Raw genomic sequence first — 20,056 nt, 5'->3', positions numbered from 1 at the left:
CGTGTATGGACCAGCTTTTTCTGAAAAAATAAACTAGTCCTCTGTTTGCTTTGCTGTAGGTTAGGTTATATGTGAAAGATTTTGCATTTATAAAATAAAAAAATAAAAAAACTATGCTTTGTTCAGAGAGAAGCAGATGGGATTGTCAGACACGCGATTCTTAGTTCAAGTGTGGCAGAATTCATTTCCTCTTTTTTATGAGGCAATCTAGTTACCCTTGGTTCAAGCCCCTTCTCCATACCAAAAACACATATTATGCTTTTATTTTTCTCTGCTAAAGATACTCTTTTTTAACAGAATGTTCTAATCCTTGATGTAATTGTATGACTGCCCATATAGAAAGGTATACTGTTATGATCGGAAAACTATTAACGAAATTCTGTAGAAGCCTTTTTGTCATATGGAAGTAGAGTGTTGATCACATACATATTAGATGTGTTTTGGTTGAGGTTGAGCAGCTGGTTAGGACTCAACACTCAAGAGGGCTCCTAGTATTGTCAAACTTCGGGAGATGGTTACGTAAGATATGGGGAGGCCAAGCTTTACTTTCGTTTTTTAATACAAGTACTGCCAGCCCATATTGGATATGCAGTACTCTCTGCTTCTATTACACTCCAAAGATATCAGAATTCAACCCTAATCTCAAACGCTTTACCCCTATAGTAAAATATTAATAACTTATTCTGAGGTGAGGCGATTTCAGCCTATTACTATCCTTTCGGTTGAAAACCTTTCACTATCTAAAAATTTAAGTAGATTTGAAAATGGGCCAGTCAGACCTACAGTTTGAAAGCAACACCACTGCGACCAAAGAACAGTTCTAGATTCTCAGCTGCATTGGTACTTGTAATGTGGATGATTTCTTTAATTAAATATGAAATCGAAGGCCATAGATTCATGTTTAACAACTGAAATTTGGATAGAGATTAGAAGACTCGAGGAAAATCAGAAAGTTATCAGGATTAAAGTTACATATATATTCATGTAAGGCTAACTGGATGTCGTCATGCAGGAGGTGGATAGCTGATTCGAAGTGACAATGGCTCTTCCGTTGAACAGAAACTAAAGAAGTCCTTCATCAATGTTGAATGTGACTAGAGTTTACTGCTCTACAGCCCCACCAGGAGTAATAATGAAAAAGAAAACCCAACATGAATAAACGAGGACACCACACAGTGGCCCCATCTTTTTTTCAAATGATGGGGTGTCCGGTTAGTTTATGGCCCAACCTACTTTTGTTCTTGGAATAGGCCTCCGTGATTGTGGAGTGTAGACCCCTTTCTCTTTGTACGTTTAGAGTGAAGTTTGACAGGCTGATTGATGAACAATTGGCCACTATCTTTTACTCTTTAAAGTGATTTTTTCTCAAAAGGTTCTCTCCCCTCTTTATATCCACAAACATACACGCGTCAAAAGCCCCTCTTCCTAATCCCGCGGCCCCACTCTACAATCCTTACACTTCCTCAGCTGTCTTCTTTTGAATTTTTGTGGCGTTTATCCCTTATGCTCTTCTCTTCTCAAGTTTATATGACCAAAATTAAGTGCTAATATACCTAAGTACAGACTTGCATTAATTTAAGGATAATTGAACTTACGGATCGAAGTGAAAGTTTAGTAGTATCAGTTTCTAATGGAAAAATGGGCATACATTTTGGTTGTCATTCCTCCATTAATTTAAGGTTGACCTGATTGTTTTTCTTGCTAGCCTTCTGATCATGGAGGAACTGGTTGAGATTTTAATGAATATAGTAAGCCTTTGATTTCAAGCACATGGGCTCCATTATTTATTCACATACTCTTTGCCTTGGCATGAATTCCTTGTTTCTTTGCAGTACATTATTATTTCAATCATCCAAGATATGCAGTGTACCATATAATTTGCATTATCTCGAAAGCCGGAAGATAAGAAAACACACACACAAGTGTGTGTATATATTAGGAAGTAAAAAGTTGGCCCTAGCTAGTTGTGGAAAATTGTTTCTCGGGAATCCTTGTGTCGGCTTAAAGTGGTTCAAGCATTGTGGATAAGGAGCTGGATTTTTCAAAATAATGATTTTGAGAGTGATAATTTGACGGAAGAAGACAATTTTTTAACAATATTGATAGAATTTGAAAAATGCCTTATTGGGTGAGGAGTCAACCCACCTCAAATTCTATCAAATATTAATGGAACAGAGATAGATTGTTTTGAGTTAAACCCTGATGCTTAATTCTTTTCTGCTGCTTAAGTGGATGGATTTGTGGTGCAAATATAGAAATTTGTTTCTGCCCCGTTTGTTCCTCCGGGTGTGGCTTTTAGCGTTTGTGATGTGGCCTTTGTCTATGGTTTGCTGAGTTGCTGTTGGTTGGTTTATATGTTTTTTTTCTTGTGTGAGCTGCCTGTGGGCCGTTGAGTGGCTCTGGTTTGGTTTCGGGCGTGATCCCAAGTGTGAGGCAAGCTGCTGCTCTGTTGTGATTTTGCGTGGTGGGAGGACTGCTTGGGCGATGTTGCTTGAGAAGTTGACTGGCCGTTCCATAAATCCTGCTGTAGCTGCTGATGATATGTGGTTTTGGCTTGTCTTTAGTCCTGCTGTCCATGGGGAGTTTTGGTGCTGGTTTTTAGTTAACTGGGGTGCTTGGTTTCCTAGAGGGTTATGCTTGAAGCTGCTGAGATGCGGTCTTGGGTAGGGGTGTAAACGAGTCGAGCTTTTGGCTTATCGGGCTCGGCTCGTTTACAACAATGTTGAGCTCGAGCTCGAGCCTGGCGAGCCTCAAAATTGAGACTCGAGCTCGAGCTCAAGTCGAGCTTGAGCAGGCTCGCGAGCCTTGTCGAGCTCAAGCTCGATAAGGGCTCGCAAGCTCATTATCGAGCTCGATAAGGCTCGATCAAACCACCATTTATCCAGGTTTGATCGAGCCAAGTTCCCATTTTTTACAGCAATCTGCCTACGTACAGTATTTCATATTTACATTCAATGTTGAATTAACCATGATAGTTTTGAACATTACAAAATGTCTATTACCTTACAAAATCAAAAAACAGTTCTGAATATATACAAATAACATTCCTAAGAGATTACTGATTTCAAAGTGTCTGGTTCGCGATTTGGGATTTAGGGCAACTGGGATGGGGAACTGAAATTGAGTAATTGATGCTCTGTTTTGATGTATCGTGTTATTTCAAATTTGCACTTTGGTTTTGGGGGGGTGGAACTGTCATTTTTTTTAACTTTTTTCACTAAAAAATATCAGTTTAATACCTAATAGTTTAAAAAATCACCAAAACACCCTATTAAGTGTACAGTGCTTAATCAAGCCGAGCCGAGACAGGCTCGCGAGCCCACGAGCCGAGCTTCACTATGTTCGAACTCGACTCAGTTAACAAACCGAGTTCGAGTCGAGTCAAACCGAGCCTTATCGAGCCGAGCTCTAAACGAGCTTTTATCGAGCCGAGCCGAGCCGAGCCGGCTCGTTTACAGTCCTAGTCTTGGGTGCTTTTGCTGCTGACTGCTGTCCTTGTGATGTGCAAGGAGTCTCTTTCCTTTTGTGCTGGATGTAATTTGTGTATATATGTGCAGGCTCTTGTTTTTATTTTATTTTGCTGGACCTGCTTTTTTTGTGCTGCGGGTCTGCTATTTAGGCCTACGCAAGAAGATCGTAAATCCTTGACTTTTTGCTGGGTCGCTGGGTTTGTCCAGGAGGACCAGGACCCATGATCTCTTGTAAGAGGCTCGCCTTATTTGGGGCCTCATTCTTTCATTTTTTTTTTTTTTTTTTTTTTAATAGATTACCATTTACCAAAAAAAAAAAAAAAAGGATAGAAATTTTGTTAAAAAATAAATTGCTTCACAATTAGGGTTGTGTTGTTGATTGGGTGACTTTATGGATTTGATTTATAGGATTATTTTTTTTTTTTTGATTTCTTTTATATATTCATCTTAAACTAATTCATGAAGAATGGTAGTAGTAACAACGAGATTATGGGTGTAGATTTAAAAGAAAAAGAAGTAAATGCAGGATAATTGTGAAATATATGGGGTTTTATAAGATTGATTTTTTTTTTTTTTTTTTTTTTTTTTTTTTTTTTTTGTGTCGATTGGGATATATTAAGAAGTGGGGCTTATTTAGTTTAATAGTAGGAGTCAATAGTTCCACTCTTGTATAAAATCACTCATTCGAAAATCAGTTAATAATAACTTGAACATTGAAAGTCCGCCTTCTTTTTGTTTATAAAGATTCGAAGGACCATTAACAAATGATATGCGGTAATTCCAGAAATGATAATTCATAATTAGGAAAGGATAATCTCAACTTTGACAAAGAGATATCATGCGATGCAAACTCTCGAATCAAAAGCCGAAGATCAAGTTGTCTTCCTATTCTAAAAGATCCCGTGTTTATTTCCAATATTTTAAACTTGTAATAAGTGCTATATAAACCAAACCCTAATGTGTTTTAGGGAGACCCTAATATGGCTTGGGGCGATAGCAAGGTATACGCATAGAGAGACGACTGGGCTGAGAAAAGAGGGAACTTGAGAGAGAACTTGAGATAACTCTTTGTAACTTAGATCGTAAATGCGCTTAATACATAACAGTGGATGTAGGTTTTACATTATAAACAACTGAACCACTTTAAATACCTTCTTTTGTTATTTGCACTTGTGTTTAATTGTTATTCATACATAATCGCTTTGTCTTATCACTTATCCAACGTGATTCTAACATTGTCAATCATGTACTTGTCGTTGTTGGGATTTCTTGTATCAACATTCAACAACAAATATGGACAACATTTAACCTTGCCTATTGAAAGAGAAGTGATTTTTAGCCCCCATCAAATTAATCATTATCCCCCATTGCTAGAAATTCCTCTATTATATTTTAAAAAGTTATCTTTAAACCCCATTTAATACTGAAAATAGCGCTGCTTAATAAGTTTAATTAGGGTGTTTATTTGCTCTCCTTTTCCCCTAATTTCAAATTTAATTAGGGTTTTTGTTTACACAACTTTTTTTCAATTTTTTAATTAGGTTTATTTATTTATACCCTTTTTCCCAATTTCAAATTTCAAAATTGAAATTTACCCTTTTCTTCTTCAGATTCAGATTTATCTCGTTATGCGATTACTTTTTCTATAGCTTAAGTAATACCTCAAACAAAGAATAATTTGAAAAAAAAAAAATGTTTTAATGATTTAGAAAATGTAGATTTAGGGTTTATGTGAAAATTAAAGGTTAATAATTAAAATAAAAATATAAAATAGAGAATGAGTTTATTTAGAAATTATCACATCATTAAAGTTGAAATTGTTAGAACAAAAATACATTTAAAAATAGAGAGGATAATGACCAATTTGATGGGGCCTAAAATTCACTTCTCCTCTTGAAATAAAAAATCACAGGCCGTATGCAAAAGTACAAACCGTAGATTTCTGGAAAATAATAATAATAGAGTTAGCTAATCAAAACTCTTTATAAACTCTATTTTAGATTAAAAGTATTAAAGCAATTGTTGGTAAACTGTAAAGGCCTTTTAATATATTATATTATTATAATTGTCAATTCCAAATTATTTATATGTTCACATGATAACAATTGGAGATGAATAAAGACTCAGTCAATTTATTAACCAAAATCACATACTTTACTTAGCAACATGCCATCACCATTATCCAATAGATTAAACGATTACTTATATTGTTGTTTTGGTAGTTGTTAACTAGTAATAAAAATTCCCTCCTTGAAAGCATTTTCTTTAATTTAAATGACATAAATAGTTATAAAATCTTAGGAGTTAATTTCATTATCTTTTAATAAAATTATATTGATAATAAATTCCTTACTTTTACAAATGCTACACTACTTATTTTAATCGTCTGTTAAATGCTAGACCTAGCTGGGAAATGGTGAACATATGGACAACATGGATTTGGAGCCCATCCCTGAAGAAAATCAATTAAACCAAAACCACATATTTCATATGAATTCTTCCTACCCACCCATAAATGTGATTCCATGAAATTGCTTCGGCTTTCCTACTTCAATTACAAAATCTGCTAGACGCCAAACTTATTCTCAATACTACGTGTGTGGGAAAAATGGGTATCAATTATTAAACATAACTTATTTATTTAATATTTTTAGCTGATCTTTTAGTATTTTATTCCACTTGACTGAGAATTTTTGTCTGTAATTATGTGCAGTTCAAAGTTAGTTCAATTAATTTACATTCGAAATTCTCTTTTTTACATGATTGAATTGGATGAAATTCAATGGAGAAAGGCTTACTTACCAAATATGTCCAACCTGACAATCAAAACAAAACCAATCGGCTTACGCGTGGGAATCCAAGAAGCTTAAAATCCAGATACCCAGTTTGGATTCTTCTCAACCAATCATTATATTCTACCAATTCATCCCACATTAAATAAAATCACTATAAATCTTTGCGGTTGTACTGTCAACGATAAACAATGGTCTTTTGTTTGTTCAAGTGACCAAAGATGTCATCAGCAGCCACCAATATTTTGCACCAACCCACTTACACAACTTTGTCAATTCGCTCTTCTAATCTTAAGTCTTCGAATCCTAGTTTATTTCTTGCATTTTCTACCAAGAGGCCCGTTTTATGCGGTCGACTTGTTTCCAGAACTATGACCGAAATGGTTAAAACGTCTTCGTTTAGAGATAGTAGGAGTAGCAGTGATGTCGAGGAAGATGTTAGAGTGCTTGAACAAGAAGCTTTAATTGATGGGTCGTCTCAGGTTGCAGCTGCTCGGCTGGAGTCAACGCTCAATCGTCTGGTTCGTATCTTTTGTCTGGAACTTGTCAATATTGATTTTTGCAATCATTCTTTGAATCTTTTATTATTGTTGATTGAGCAATTTTATCATGGAAAGGTTTTGATTCGGCTTATTTAGTTGTGTGTATTTGAAACAAAGAAACTTTACTTAGAAAGACAGTAGATTCAAGTTATTGTAGTGTATTGATAAGTTTATTTGGTATTATTAACAGAGCAAGTGGATTGTGGCTGCATCATTTGGTGGTGTGATTATTTGGAGGCATGATGCTGAAGCTTTGTGGGCTTTGATGGGGTCTGTTGTTAATGCTATTCTATCAGTTACGCTCAAACGGATTTTAAACCAAGAGAGACCTGTTTCCACTTCAAGATCCGATCCTGGGATGCCATCTTCTCATGCACAATCTATTTTCTTCATTGTCACTTACATTATTCTGTCAGGTAATTGCTTCGTGCGTTTTATAGCATTAATCAAATTCATTATGTCTTTTATGTCTTCTTTTCAATGATGTTTTTGGGTTAATAAATGCTTGGTTTAAGTGTGAAGCTTGTGAGTCTTTATATAAGTGTATGCTTCCTGCTCCTCAAATTGCAGTGGATAATTTAGCACCTGTAATAGAAATAATATTTGAACACTTCAAGAGTGTTGGCTGCATAAGCTGTAGGCAATGTAATTGTCTTCATATGCCAAGTTCCAAAATTCTAAACCATTGAGCTGGTTGATGGTTTAAATTGCATACTACACTGACTAATTTCATCACACTCATTGTGTTTTAACTTGGTCTTACATTATCTTGCGAATTCAGAAACTACAGTTATTAAAGTCTGTAGAAATACATTGGCTCATTTTTTCCTGTCGTTTGTGGAAAATGTGGACTTTATAATGCAATTCAATTCATAAGAAACAATCAAATATAATTTTTTGCAATCCGATATTATTTCTTCCTATAATGAGTCTGCCATGACCCCCTTTCTGAGGGAAAGGGTGTGCTGGCATGAGTGTCAATCCCTGGTTGGCTACTAGTGAGTATATTATCACTGTTCTGGATTTGTTTAGACATGTAATAAATATTTTTTCTCTACGATCTTGCAGTTGAGGAAGCACTGGGTTTAAGTGGAGCTACATTTGCAATCAGTGGGCTTGCCATGGCATGTGGTTCATATCTGGTAAGTATGATAATTGGCTCCTTTAATGCAGTATATATATGATGGTGATCCATGGTCTCAGTGTTCAAGAAAAGTCTTAGCAGATTCCTTGCTATTATCAGCTGAAAACTGTAAAGTCTACAAATCATGTGAAGACTAAAAATTTGAATCTCTTCAAGATCATTATGATTAACAAGTGAACTTAAGTCCATATAAACTTGAAATTTGATTGTTATTGCTATTTGAATTTCTTGCCAGTCAGTACATTGTTGCAAATTCTTCATGTTTCATATGAAACTACAATTTAATCCAGCTAGTTCATCAGATATATAATGCCCATAACTAAATATGAAATTTTGAAGTAACTGGTAAGTGGAGAATATTGTGATAATTCTTGATTTATTCACTGCACCACTAAACAACTGTTTTCCGTGGTGACAAAACTGTAAAATTTAGAAAAAGTTTTATCTTGATTCAAAAGTTGAATGGTTTTTAGTCATACCAGCACTAAATGCATGTAATTTTTCTGGGCAGAAGATAGTGCCCGAATATCACCATTCTAGTATGTTGTGAGTAGAAATTTCAAATATTTATCAATTGCAAAATCTGGTTGAGCAAATCTTGTGTGATCAAATGATAACTCTATTTTCTTTTCCCTTTTAATTTCTCATAATCCTCTAGCTTTTGATTACTAAGAGTGCATATTTTTTTTTTGCAATATCAAAGGAGTGACAGAGCCAGTTTGAATAAGTACATAGGCCATAGCATTTGCGTTTTTTTTCTTTTCTTTCTTTTTTTTTTTTTTAATCTCAAAGTAGACTGCATGTCTGGTTTCTAGAGATGATTAAAGCGGTTACTTGTTAGGTCACGTTGAACCAAATATGCAGTGGATGCATTAATTTCCATAGAATAGACTCGTTTTAAAGTTCATCAATCTTCAACTGTTTAACATGCTGTAATGAATTAGTCGCTTATATCTTACTTAATCATCTCTGATTGCAGTCATGGCTAAGAGTCTCTCAACAACTTCATACAATCAGTCAAGTGGCCGTGGGCGCTGCAGTGGGATTTACTTTCTCCACTGTTTGGTTATTGGTATGGCATGCTTTTGTGCTGGAAGCTTATCTTTCCAATTTATGGGTACGGATAATAGTTGTTTTAGGGGCTGCTGGCTTTTGCTTAGGCTTTGCTGTATATGTGATTCGCAATTGGTTTAGAGATGAAAGATGAAATTTTGTAAAATGTATAATCTTGCTTCTGAAACTGAGCTTAACATCATACGTTGAACTTTATGATATTTGTCAGCATGTATATGTGTACACACATCAAGCAATGGCTTTAATATCATTCTTTCAGATCAAACAGCGGCCAGACCAATGAAATTCCAGACAGGAACTCACATTAGCTTCCAATATTCTTTACTGTTTAAGGTTTTTGAGCAAGTTAAATTATCCGACAACTTTTGCTGTGGCCAATTAAATGGTTCCAATTTAAGAAAACACTTGAGCACATGAATTTAGAAACATCGAAGTAGTAAACGAAATTGCAACTGGACAATTGTTTCTTGATCTGGATATGGAAAAAATCAAAATAGAAATTTAAAAAAAGTAATAATCATTATCTGGTTATACAGTTTAGAATGCTATGGAGTAATCTAACTTTCGCCCATCCAAGACAAAATAAATAAATCAATCTTTGTACAACAACTCAACCAATATTGTTTCGTCCCGTTTAAATCTTGTTATTGTAATGTCAACGCTAACTTCTGATCACAAAACCTCGACATCTCCAAACTAATNTTTAAGGTTTTTGAGCAAGTTAAATTATCCGACAACTTTTGCTGTGGCCAATTAAATGGTTCCAATTTAAGAAAACACTTGAGCACATGAATTTAGAAACATCGAAATAGTAAACGAAATTGCAACTGGACAATTGTTTCTTGATCTGGATATGGAAAAAATCAAAATAGAAATTTAAAAAAAATAATAATCATTATCTGGTTATACAGTTTAGAATGCTATGGAGTAATCTAACTTTCGCCCATCCAAGACAAAATAAATAAATCAATCTTTGTACAACAACTCAACCAATATTGTTTCGTCCCGTTTAAATCTTGTTATTGTAATGTCAACGCTAACTTCTGATCACAAAACCTCGACATCTCCAAACTAATTAACTTGTCACAATAATAATACAGATGGTAAGATGAGCTCCATGTAAAATCTTTTCTATCATGAATATACTCAGTCTCTAACTTCGATATTTTCTTAGGTACAAAGCACCAAAAGCCTTAGGAAACCATCAGAGTGCTGCACAACAGAACACCGGATTATTCAGGCTCTTCAGCCAAAGTTGGCAGACTATCTTCAGTTGGAGGAAATAAACACTGCTCTGATTACTAAAAAACCTGAATAGGTAAGTAATCGTTCAAGAAGCAGATGGAGACTATTTCATTTGATTTCTTAGGCCTTCCCTTCAACAAGGATGCCCTCATTCTTTAGTTTTCTCGCTCGTAATCCATAACTCGTCCAATATAATATTCTTAACGCAAAAACAAGCTCTTACTGCTGTTTGTTATTTCTATTAACATGTACTAGCTGGCAGTTAACTGTAATAAAAGCCCTTGATAAGCGACCCTGTTATAGAAGAAAACCTCAATATGACTCCGCTTCTGCTAATCATCAACATCATGTAGAAGAGAATCCAATTCGTGGATAGCAACTTCTACCCTTGAAGCTAGTAAATCCAACACGAGGTATATATCTTCATTCTGAGGATGGCGCTTATCAGCAGCAACAAATGGATAGACCTGATCCTTTACCTTAATCCAAGAACAGCCAGGCTCCTTAATAACCCCCTTTGATCTCATCATCTTCCTTACTTCTGCTGCTTCCTTCCATCTCCCCCTCATGGCATAAATGTTAGCAAGGGTAATGTGTGTTCCAGCACAATTTGGATCTAATTCAAGAATCTTCTCTGCAGCACGTTTTCCACAATCAACATCACCATGGACCCTGCATGCTCGAAGCAGAGTTGACCAAACAACATCATCCCTTTGATGCGGCATACTTTTGATCATGTTCTCAGCATCACTAAGTCGTCCGGCTCGGCAAAGAAGATCAATCATGCAGCCATAGTGTTCTTTAGAAGGATTAATCTGGTATTCCTTACTCATCAGATTGAAGTAGTGGAAACCAAGATCAACCAGTCCTGCGTGACTACAAGCGGAAAGAACACCAATGAAGGTCACAGAGTCTGGTCTCAACCCAACTCTGGTAAGCTTCTCAAACAAATCAATGACTTCTTTGCTGTAGCCGTGTTCAGCATACCCATTAATCATGGCCGTCCATGAGACAATATCGACACATTCAGTTTCATAGAAGATTTGTGAAGCTTCTATGATACTCCCACATTTTGAGTACATGTTGATTAGAGAACTGTGTATCATAGCTGTGTGTTCCAATCCGATGCATAGCACATGGGCATGTACTTGCTTCCCCTGCTCAAGAATTGCCATATTTCCGCACACACTCAGCACGCTGGCAAAAGCAAACTCATTTGGTTTTGGTCCTTCTCTTCTCATCAATGATAGATACTCAAAAGCTTGTTCTCCACAACTTCCTTGAGAATACCCTGCAATTATGGTGCTCCATGAAATAATATCTCTCCGGCTCATCTCATGAAATACCATAGAAGTTGAAGTTAACTTGCCGCATTTTGAATACATGGTCATGATGGAATTGGCCACTGACAAAGAATTTTGTAGACCTAAACATAAAACATGGGCATGTAACTGCTCGCCCAATAGAATCTTTGCAAGGTCGGCTGATGCAGAGATAACTGCAGCAAAAGTGTACTCGTTAGGTTTTACACCTGATTCTTGCATTCTTAAAAATGATTCAAGAGCATTTTCCTCTTGACCCATCTGAACATAAGTTGTTATTATTGTTGTCCACGAAACCACATCACGTTTGTTCATTCTTTCAAACAAACACAAACCATAGTCTATTTTTCCACATTTGTTATACATTGTTGCAAGAGAGTTGGCTACAAATGAGCTCATATCAAAACCTCTCTTTATTGTGTGATTATGAATCTCCCTCCCATAGTTCAAAGCACTTGAATCAGCACATGCCTTCAATGCAATAGCAAAAGTGTATGAATCACACTCAACCTTTGATCTCCACATCTCAGAGAAGTAAACTAACCCCTCACTATTATAACCAGCACGAACAAGCCCCGTAATAACAGCAGTCCATGATACTACATTTTTCATTGGCATTTCATTGAAAACTCTACAACCTAGCTCAACTTTTCCAATTTTCGTGTACATATCCACAAGGGCACTACCAACAAAAACTGAGTTCACTAAACCAGTTTTAACGGTAAACCCATGTAATGATTCTCCAAAATTAACATTAACATTTTGTGCACAAGCCTTGATTCCAAGGCTAAGTACAAAAGGGTCCATGTTCATTTCAGGCTCAACCCACATTCTTGAAAACAACACCAAAGCTTCAGTGGAGTCCATGGCCTTGACATAGCCAGAGATCACAGTGGTCCATGAAATCTCGTCTCGGTGAGGCATTTTATCGAACATTTTGCGCGCATCTTTTAAGTGACCGGCCTTGACTAGTTCCTTCAGTTGGGAATTGACTTCAAACATGTTTACATGACAAGGCAATTGGGGTTTTACTTTTACCGACATTTGGTAAGTATTTGGAGGCAAGATAAGAAGGTCTCCATGTTCAGTGCATGCAATGGCTGATCTAGTTGTAAACAGTCTCCTGATAATACGAGACCTACTTGATAGGAACATGGTTGAGTTAGAGCAGCCGCCATGCATGCCACTTGACTGAAATTTTCGAAAGTTCATTTGAGATTTCAGAGTCCAATTTTAAGCCCATTATGTTTAACAATTAAACCGCATCGCTACCTATCCTGGGCCTATGAGGCCCAATCTTTACAAAGATATCCATAACTTTTAAATTCTTTTTTTTTCTTTTTTAAATTTCAATAGTTTTTTTTTTTTTTTTTTTTTTTACAGTAATCTAGATCCACAATCCAATCTAGGCATGGCAATGTTCCCCGAAATTTTGGGTACCCATCCCGCCTCACCCCATATGGGGCGGGGAAGCCTCGGTTTTTTTGGGGATAGGGGCAGGGGCGTTTTAATCCCCGTCCTCGAGGATGGGGCGAGGGTGGTGATGCCTTTCCCCTGCACCGCCTCGTCCTGCCTCATATATAATATATAAATATATATATATACTTTTCACTAATACTCATATATTTCACATAATTACACAATTATCCTACCTATATAAAACCATATTTTNGATTCGTGAATCGTCTTCCATAAGCTTTAACCATAACAACTGGTCTTCTTATACAGTAATTTTATTATTCAGTTTAATTGGTTGTTTGATGATGATGTTGTCCAAAATCATATAGCCATCAATTGACGGCCCTGATTTATATGCAAAATCCTTCCCCAGCTGAGCCTTATTGCGGCTCGTCAACATATCCTTTCATTTTAAATCTGGTCCCACGTCTTTAAATAACACACTATTGACTGCAGCAAGCAACAATTAATAATTAATTCAATCCAACAGCTTATTGTTTTTAACTGAGGCTAATACTAACCCCATAAATACAAGCCTTCCCTCTCCCTTTCCTGGCGCTCTCTTCTTTCAAGTTTCTCTTCTCTCTCGAGCTTCGTGTCTCCAGACACAAACTCAAAACTTAAAATCAAAATCAAATCCAGCTCAACTTAGAATACTCACCTGAAGTAGCACCCCTTCCGTACACCACCAGCACTGAAGCCTCGCGGCACTTTTCACGGACGACACAATGCCGGTGTTTTCTGTCTCCGTTAAGCAGGTGGTGCCGGTGGACTACGAGGCCGAGGTTTCTCAGAGACTTCTGGAAGCCACGCTTTCCGGCGATCTGAAATCGGCAACGGAGTGCATCGCCGATCCTTTCGTCGATGTCAACTTTGTCGGCGCCGTTTGCTTGAAGACGAGGAAGACGGAGTTGGTGCTTCGCGAGGAATCGGCGAGCGAAGTTTGCGTTGAGTTCGAGGAGTTTAAAACTGACGTTACGGCTCTGTTCTTAGCTGCTCATAGTGGAAATGTCACTCTTGTGAAGAAACTACTGGTATATGATCAGATCATGGGCTAACGAATTCAAATTTATTCTACTGTTTTATTTGCATTGTCGTTTCGGACTTTTTCCACCGTTTTTGTGATATATTTTTTATCAAAAAAAATTTTATGAACGTTTTGAAAGTGAGTCTAAGTTTTGCTTATCAAAACATGTAGATCACTGCCAAAGCAAACTGAGATTTGAACAGTCGTTTCAAGTGAATTTTAAATATTTTCGTGCTTCTATGATTATTTGGATTTTGTTAAGTGTCCTCTGTTCATATTTCATTGAATTTTTATTTTTATTTGTACATTTTAGTACTTTATCAAATTTGCATTCGAACACTGTTGATCGGATCACTGGTGTAGAGGACTTAAAGCCGAGACTCCAAGCTCTAGTTATCCACATTGTTGATTTAAGTGAAATCAAAACTTTTAAACTGCATATTTTTCTTCTCTTATGAAATTTATTACGAGACAATAGATTAGTTTTTTTTTTCCTCCTCTAGTTTTATTGTTGAGATTTGCTGATCTCATGATTCTTTTGCACTTTTCGATCTTTGGCTTTCTAGATTGAAGAAGCTAAGGTTTCATGTTATGTTCCGTTCTGCGGGAATTAACTTAGAAAATAAAGCTCATTACCCCTTTTGTATCTTCAAAGATTCACTGTCTTCTTAACTTTAATGCTTTTTCCTGTTCCGGTCCCATATCTGATTTGCATTCATTGAACAATTTTATTTTAGTATTATTTTAGTTCCGTTTTGAAAGACTAGATACATAGTAGATAGGAATCCCTTCCATAATCTTTGAGAGTAATATCTGTAATTAGGCGATGGAATTAAAGCATTAGATATTTTGTATATTTAATGGAGAATATTTTATGCAAAAGGCCCATGCTGAGTTGTCTGATAATTAGTCAAACCCTGAAGTACATAACAGTACACATACATGAATGATGATGCATCGCCCTCATCGTTCTAATTAATGAACCTTCACTTACTTTTTCATGAAAGTTCCATGCTTCTTTGTCCATTACACCAATTTTTGTCCGTGTGTGGCCATGAATATCAGTTCTCAGTGAAGAAACCAAGATGCTTACTACAGTTGTAATTTTGTTTTGTATAGTTAACCTTATTAAGATTTTGAGCAAATACAAAAGAGAATTTTTTTTTTTTTTTTTTTTTTTTTAAAGAAAAGCATAAATGATATCTTGTGGAGTCTTTTCACCATCTTTGCAATGTACTGAAGATTGGAACTGAAATGACAGAGCGTTGGAGCTGATGTGAACCAGAAACTCTTCAGGGGCTTTGCGACAACGGTAGCAGTGAGGGAGGGCCATCTTAAGATTCTGGAGATCTTGCTTAAAGCCGGGGCTTCTCAGCCAGCTTGTGAAGAGGCTTTGATAGAAGCAAGCTGTCATGGTCGAGCAAAGCTTGCAGAGCTGCTCATGGGTTCTGATTTGATTCGGCCCCATGTTGCTGTGCATGCTCTCGTCATGGCATGCTGCAGGGGATTTGTGGATGTGGTGGACACTATCATGAAGGTAAATCGTCATACTTGATAATAATGTGGGTTGTCTAGTAGCAATTTTCAGAAGAGTTAGACCCTAGCAGTAAAACAAAAATTAGAGCAATCATTGTTCTGCTGTTATGTATTTCTTATTATGTTTTCTAGGGAATTTAGTAATCTCCTAAATCAGTTATTATATGACTACATGTTTGTTAATGACATAGTTGTTCCTAATGGCAGTGTCGAGTTGATGTGAGTGCAACTGATCGATTTCTACTACAGTCATTCAAGCCTTCTCTTCACACTAATGTAGATTGTACTCCACTTGTTGCTGCTGTTGTTAGTAGGCAGGTCTCTGTTGTCCGTTTATTGCTACAGGTGAGCTTCCCCCCTCCATTTTCAGTATCGAATTCTAAATAAAATGGATCACTATAAAGTCCAAGTTTGTAGGAGCCCATTTCTGGGAACTCTATTTGTCATTCCTTTAATGGCCAATGGATGGGTCTCCTGTATGAAATGTGATTATGTAACAACTGTACAGCTGGATCTGTACCTTCGGATGCTGATTTGTTCTGAACAATAGTTCTCATGCTCCTTGCATACATGATTGGTTGATCTGTTCGACTAACTAAATATTGGATATAAAAACTTTTTATCGTATATGCTGATAATCTTTTTTTTTTTTTTTTTTTTTTTAATTTATATATCCTTTCTATTAATTTTGTTTTCCTCATATGACTGATAAACCTCTTTTGATTCCAAAATGAAGCAGGCTGGTGCAGACACAGATATTAGAGTAAGACTTGGAGCATGGTCATGGGACACTACTATAGGTGAAGAATTTCGAGTTGGTGCTGGACTAGCTGAACCCTATGCGATCACCTGGTGTGCAGTGGAGTATTTTGAAGTTAGTGGTTCTATCTTACGCATGCTCCTGCAATACGTTTCCCCTGACAGTCCTCACTATGGAAGAACCCTCCTTCACCATGCAATCCTTTGTGGCAATTCAGGAGCAGTCAATGTCCTTCTGGGCTGTGGTGCCAATGTAGAATGCCCTATAATAACAACCCAGAAAACTGAGTTCCGTCCTATACACATTGCTGCACGTCTTGGCTTGTCCACCATTCTTCAATCCCTGATTGATTTTGGTTGTGATGTGAACTCCAAGACAGAATCTGGTGACACAGCTCTGATGATATGTGTGAAATATAAGCAAGAAGATTGTCTCAAGGTTTTGGCCCAGGCTGGTGCTGATTTTGGGTTAGTCAATGTTGCTGGTGAGTCCACAAGTTCAATTGCTGGTTCAAACTGGTGGTCCCTTGGTTTTCAACAAGCAGTAGTAGATGTAATTAAAGCTGGAAAAATTCCAAAATCAAGCAATATATCTGTCTTTTCTCCCCTGATGTTTGTAGCCCAGTCTGGTGATATTGAGGCCTTGAAAGCTCTAATTCGATGGGGAGAGGTTAATCTTGATTATCAGGATGATAATGGCTTCTCTGCTGTCATGGTCGCTGCTTTGAAGGGTCATGTTGAAGTATTTCGTCTATTGGTATTTGCTGGGGCTGATGTTAAGCTGCTCAACAAATCTGGCAAAACTGCAATTATGCTTTCTGAGTTGAACCAGAACCGTGACCTCTTTGAGAAGGTGATGCTTGAATTTGCACTTGAAAAGGGAAACCGTTTTGCTGGAGGGTTCTATGCTTTACATTGTGCAGCACGTCGTGGGGACTTGGATGCAGTCAAGTTGTTAACAAGTAGGGGTTATGATGTTAATGTCCCTGATGGCAGTGGTTATACTCCACTCATGTTAGCAGCAAGAGAAGGCCATGGATCCATGTGTGAACTGTTGATCAGAAGAGGAGCCATTTGCGATATCAAGAATGCTAAAGGTGAAACAGCACTCTCGCTTGCAAGAAAGATTTCCGAATCGAAAAATGATGCAGAACGTGTGATTCTAGATGAGCTGGCTCGCAAGCTGGTGTTAAGTGGTGCCCAAGTACAAAAACACACCAAGGGAGGCAAAAGCACTCCACATGGTAAAGATCTAAGAATGTTGGGGTCAGAAGGTGTGCTGCGGTGGGGAAATTCAAGGCGTAAAAATGTAATATGCCGAATGGCAGAATTGGGGCCAAGCCCCGCATTTAGGAGGAATAGGCAGCGGAAAGGTGATGCTGATGAACCTGGAGTGTTTCGGGTAGTGACTACCAAGAACAAGGAGGTGCATTTTGTGTGCGAGGGCGGGTTGGAAGTGGCTGAGCTGTGGGTGAGGGGAATAATGCTTGTGACAAGGGGTGCCATTTGTGGTAAATAGATGTGACATGAGTAGTAGCATATCTGCGTTAACGATGTATAGGAATAGGAGTACTTCGCCTTGAAGTACTTGGAATGGCTGGTTTTTCATATAAAAGTTTTGATCCCTGTAGTTGTAAATGTCTCTCTTTCTGTTTCTCTTGTTTAAAAAAGGTAGGTTGGACATCGTTTGATCACCTTAGTAGGGCTGTAAAACAATGCTGCAACATTTCTACGATAGCCGCGATTATCAAGATCTTTATTTGAAGAACTAAACTAAAACTGATTGAGCTCCTCATAATCCGACGATAAACAATTTCCAGATGGATATAAGCCCTAAAATAGTTATTTTGAATGTTAGAAGGCTAAACCGTTTTCTTTATTAGCAACCTCAAATCTTCCATGAGGTCTCGATCCACCAATAATACTATACTTACAAACTTTTTTCATTAACTTTCTCTCATAAATGCGATGTGTCAGTTTATAATTAATCAGCTCGTAATGAGTCTCGTCTAACCAAATATGAGTTGATTAATTACGAGCTGTCACGTCATTGTTAATGAGAAAAGTTTTTTATAAATGTTTGTCATCCTATCTTTATTCTTGAAGAAATTTATCACCAATTATGGTGTATGGAACACGAATAGAGCAAAATTTAAGATTTTAATCATTAATTATTAAAAAATAAAGATGGAAAAAGAAATTAATCTTATTCATTATGGATATTAATAATTTAGGGGTGAGTGGTTTTTGGTACCTTGCATTTCTCGAGGGAACCAGAATCGGAATTGCACAGTGTAGCTTCCCAAAAAAAGGAACCGGAACTGCACAGTGCAGGTTCTTAAATTTAAGAAACCGGAACCTAAAATGCAAGTTCTGGTTCCTTTCCCGGGTACCCTGTAAAAATCAATTACCCCCTATTAGTTTAAAAAATGACAAAAATACCTTAAAAATTTATAAATACACCCCTAACAAATTTTGATTACTCATTTATTTGTGTCTAGTGTAACTCATAAATCCTCTAATCTCTAAGCAACATTTGATTCAATCAATTCATCATAATTTACATAAAATTCCTCAATCAAAACCAAAACACAAACAATTATTCATCACAATTCACATTAAATAACTTCACCAAAATCATTCAAATAAACAACAATATAGGAAGTTAGAAATTGCCACCAACTTCTTTGATGCTCCCCTACTAAATAATAATGTAGTAAATTTAATGTTTATAATGTAATATAGTAATGTTGTAATTAATTAAGTAATTATTTAATTATAATGTAATGTTATAATTAATTAAGTAATCATACTATACATTTATAATATAATATTATAATTAATTAAATTTCTAATTATTTGATTAAATATTGCACTAATGTTTATAATGTAATGTTATAATTAATTAAGTAATCATACTATACATTTATAATATAATATTATAATTAATTAAATTTCTAATTATTTGATTAAATATTGTATTAATGTTTATAATGTAATGTTATTATTTAATTAAACGTAATGTTATAATTAATTAAATAATCATACTATAAATTCAAAATGTAATGTTACAATTAATTAAATTTTTTAACCATTTAATTAAGTAAGGTACTAATAACCAATATAGTAAATTAATAATGTTTATAATGTAATATTATAAAATTATAATTAATTAAGTAATTATTTAACAATAATGTAACATTATGATCAATTAAATTTCTAATAATTTAATTAATTACTAATGTTTATAACATAATGTTATAATTAATTAAGTAATCGTTTAATTATGTAATGTTATAATTTATTAAGTAATTATACTACAATGTAAATTGGAATGTTATAATTAATAAAGTAATATCCTATTTAACTATAATGTAATATTATAATTAATTAAATTTCTAATCATTTAATTAAGTATTGTATTAATGTTTATAATAGAATATTACAATTAATTAAGTAATTATACTATAAATTTACAATGTAATATTATAATTAATTAAAATTCTAATCATTTAATTAAGTATTGTATAAATTACTAATGTTTATAATATAATGTTATAAACAATTAAGTAATTATTTAATTATGTAATGTTATAATTAATTATGTGATCATACTATAATGTAATGTTATAATAAATTAAGTAATCATACTATAAATCTATAATTTAATATTATAATTAATTAAAT

At 35.6% G+C, this 20,056-nt stretch overlaps 3 protein-coding genes across 3 annotated transcripts; 2 read left to right on the top strand and 1 right to left on the bottom strand.

Moving 5' to 3' along the window:
- The first annotated feature begins 6,232 nt into the window (after positions 1–6,232).
- LOC116105479 (lipid phosphate phosphatase epsilon 2, chloroplastic) lies at positions 6,233–9,302 on the top strand. Its single transcript, XM_031391897.1, has 5 exons — positions 6,233–6,423; positions 6,458–6,783; positions 6,995–7,220; positions 7,873–7,946; positions 8,928–9,302. Exons 2-5 carry the CDS (start codon positions 6,484–6,486, stop codon positions 9,153–9,155), a joined length of 828 nt encoding a protein of 275 aa, XP_031247757.1. The 5' UTR covers positions 6,233–6,423; positions 6,458–6,483; the 3' UTR covers positions 9,156–9,302.
- A 627-nt stretch (positions 9,303–9,929) lies between these two features.
- On the bottom strand, positions 9,930–12,745 carry LOC116105468 (putative pentatricopeptide repeat-containing protein At3g47840). Its single transcript, XM_031391891.1, has one exon. The coding sequence runs from the start codon at positions 12,742–12,744 to the stop codon at positions 10,600–10,602; it is 2,145 nt and encodes a 714-aa protein (XP_031247751.1). The 5' UTR covers position 12,745; the 3' UTR covers positions 9,930–10,599.
- An 870-nt stretch (positions 12,746–13,615) lies between these two features.
- LOC116105452 (ankyrin-1-like) lies at positions 13,616–18,011 on the top strand. Its single transcript, XM_031391876.1, has 4 exons — positions 13,616–14,081; positions 15,336–15,611; positions 15,818–15,955; positions 16,350–18,011. The coding sequence occupies exons 1-4, from the start codon at positions 13,776–13,778 to the stop codon at positions 17,886–17,888; spliced, it is 2,259 nt and encodes a 752-aa protein (XP_031247736.1). The 5' UTR covers positions 13,616–13,775; the 3' UTR covers positions 17,889–18,011.
- Positions 18,012–20,056: the final 2,045 nt, after the last annotated feature.

This window comes from Pistacia vera, unplaced genomic scaffold, assembly GCF_008641045.1.
Source record: "Pistacia vera cultivar Batoury unplaced genomic scaffold, PisVer_v2 Contig1164, whole genome shotgun sequence".
Lineage (NCBI taxonomy): Eukaryota > Viridiplantae > Streptophyta > Magnoliopsida > Sapindales > Anacardiaceae > Pistacia > Pistacia vera.
Note: the sequence above shows the minus strand (reverse complement) of the source record. Positions and strands in the feature narration are given on the sequence as shown.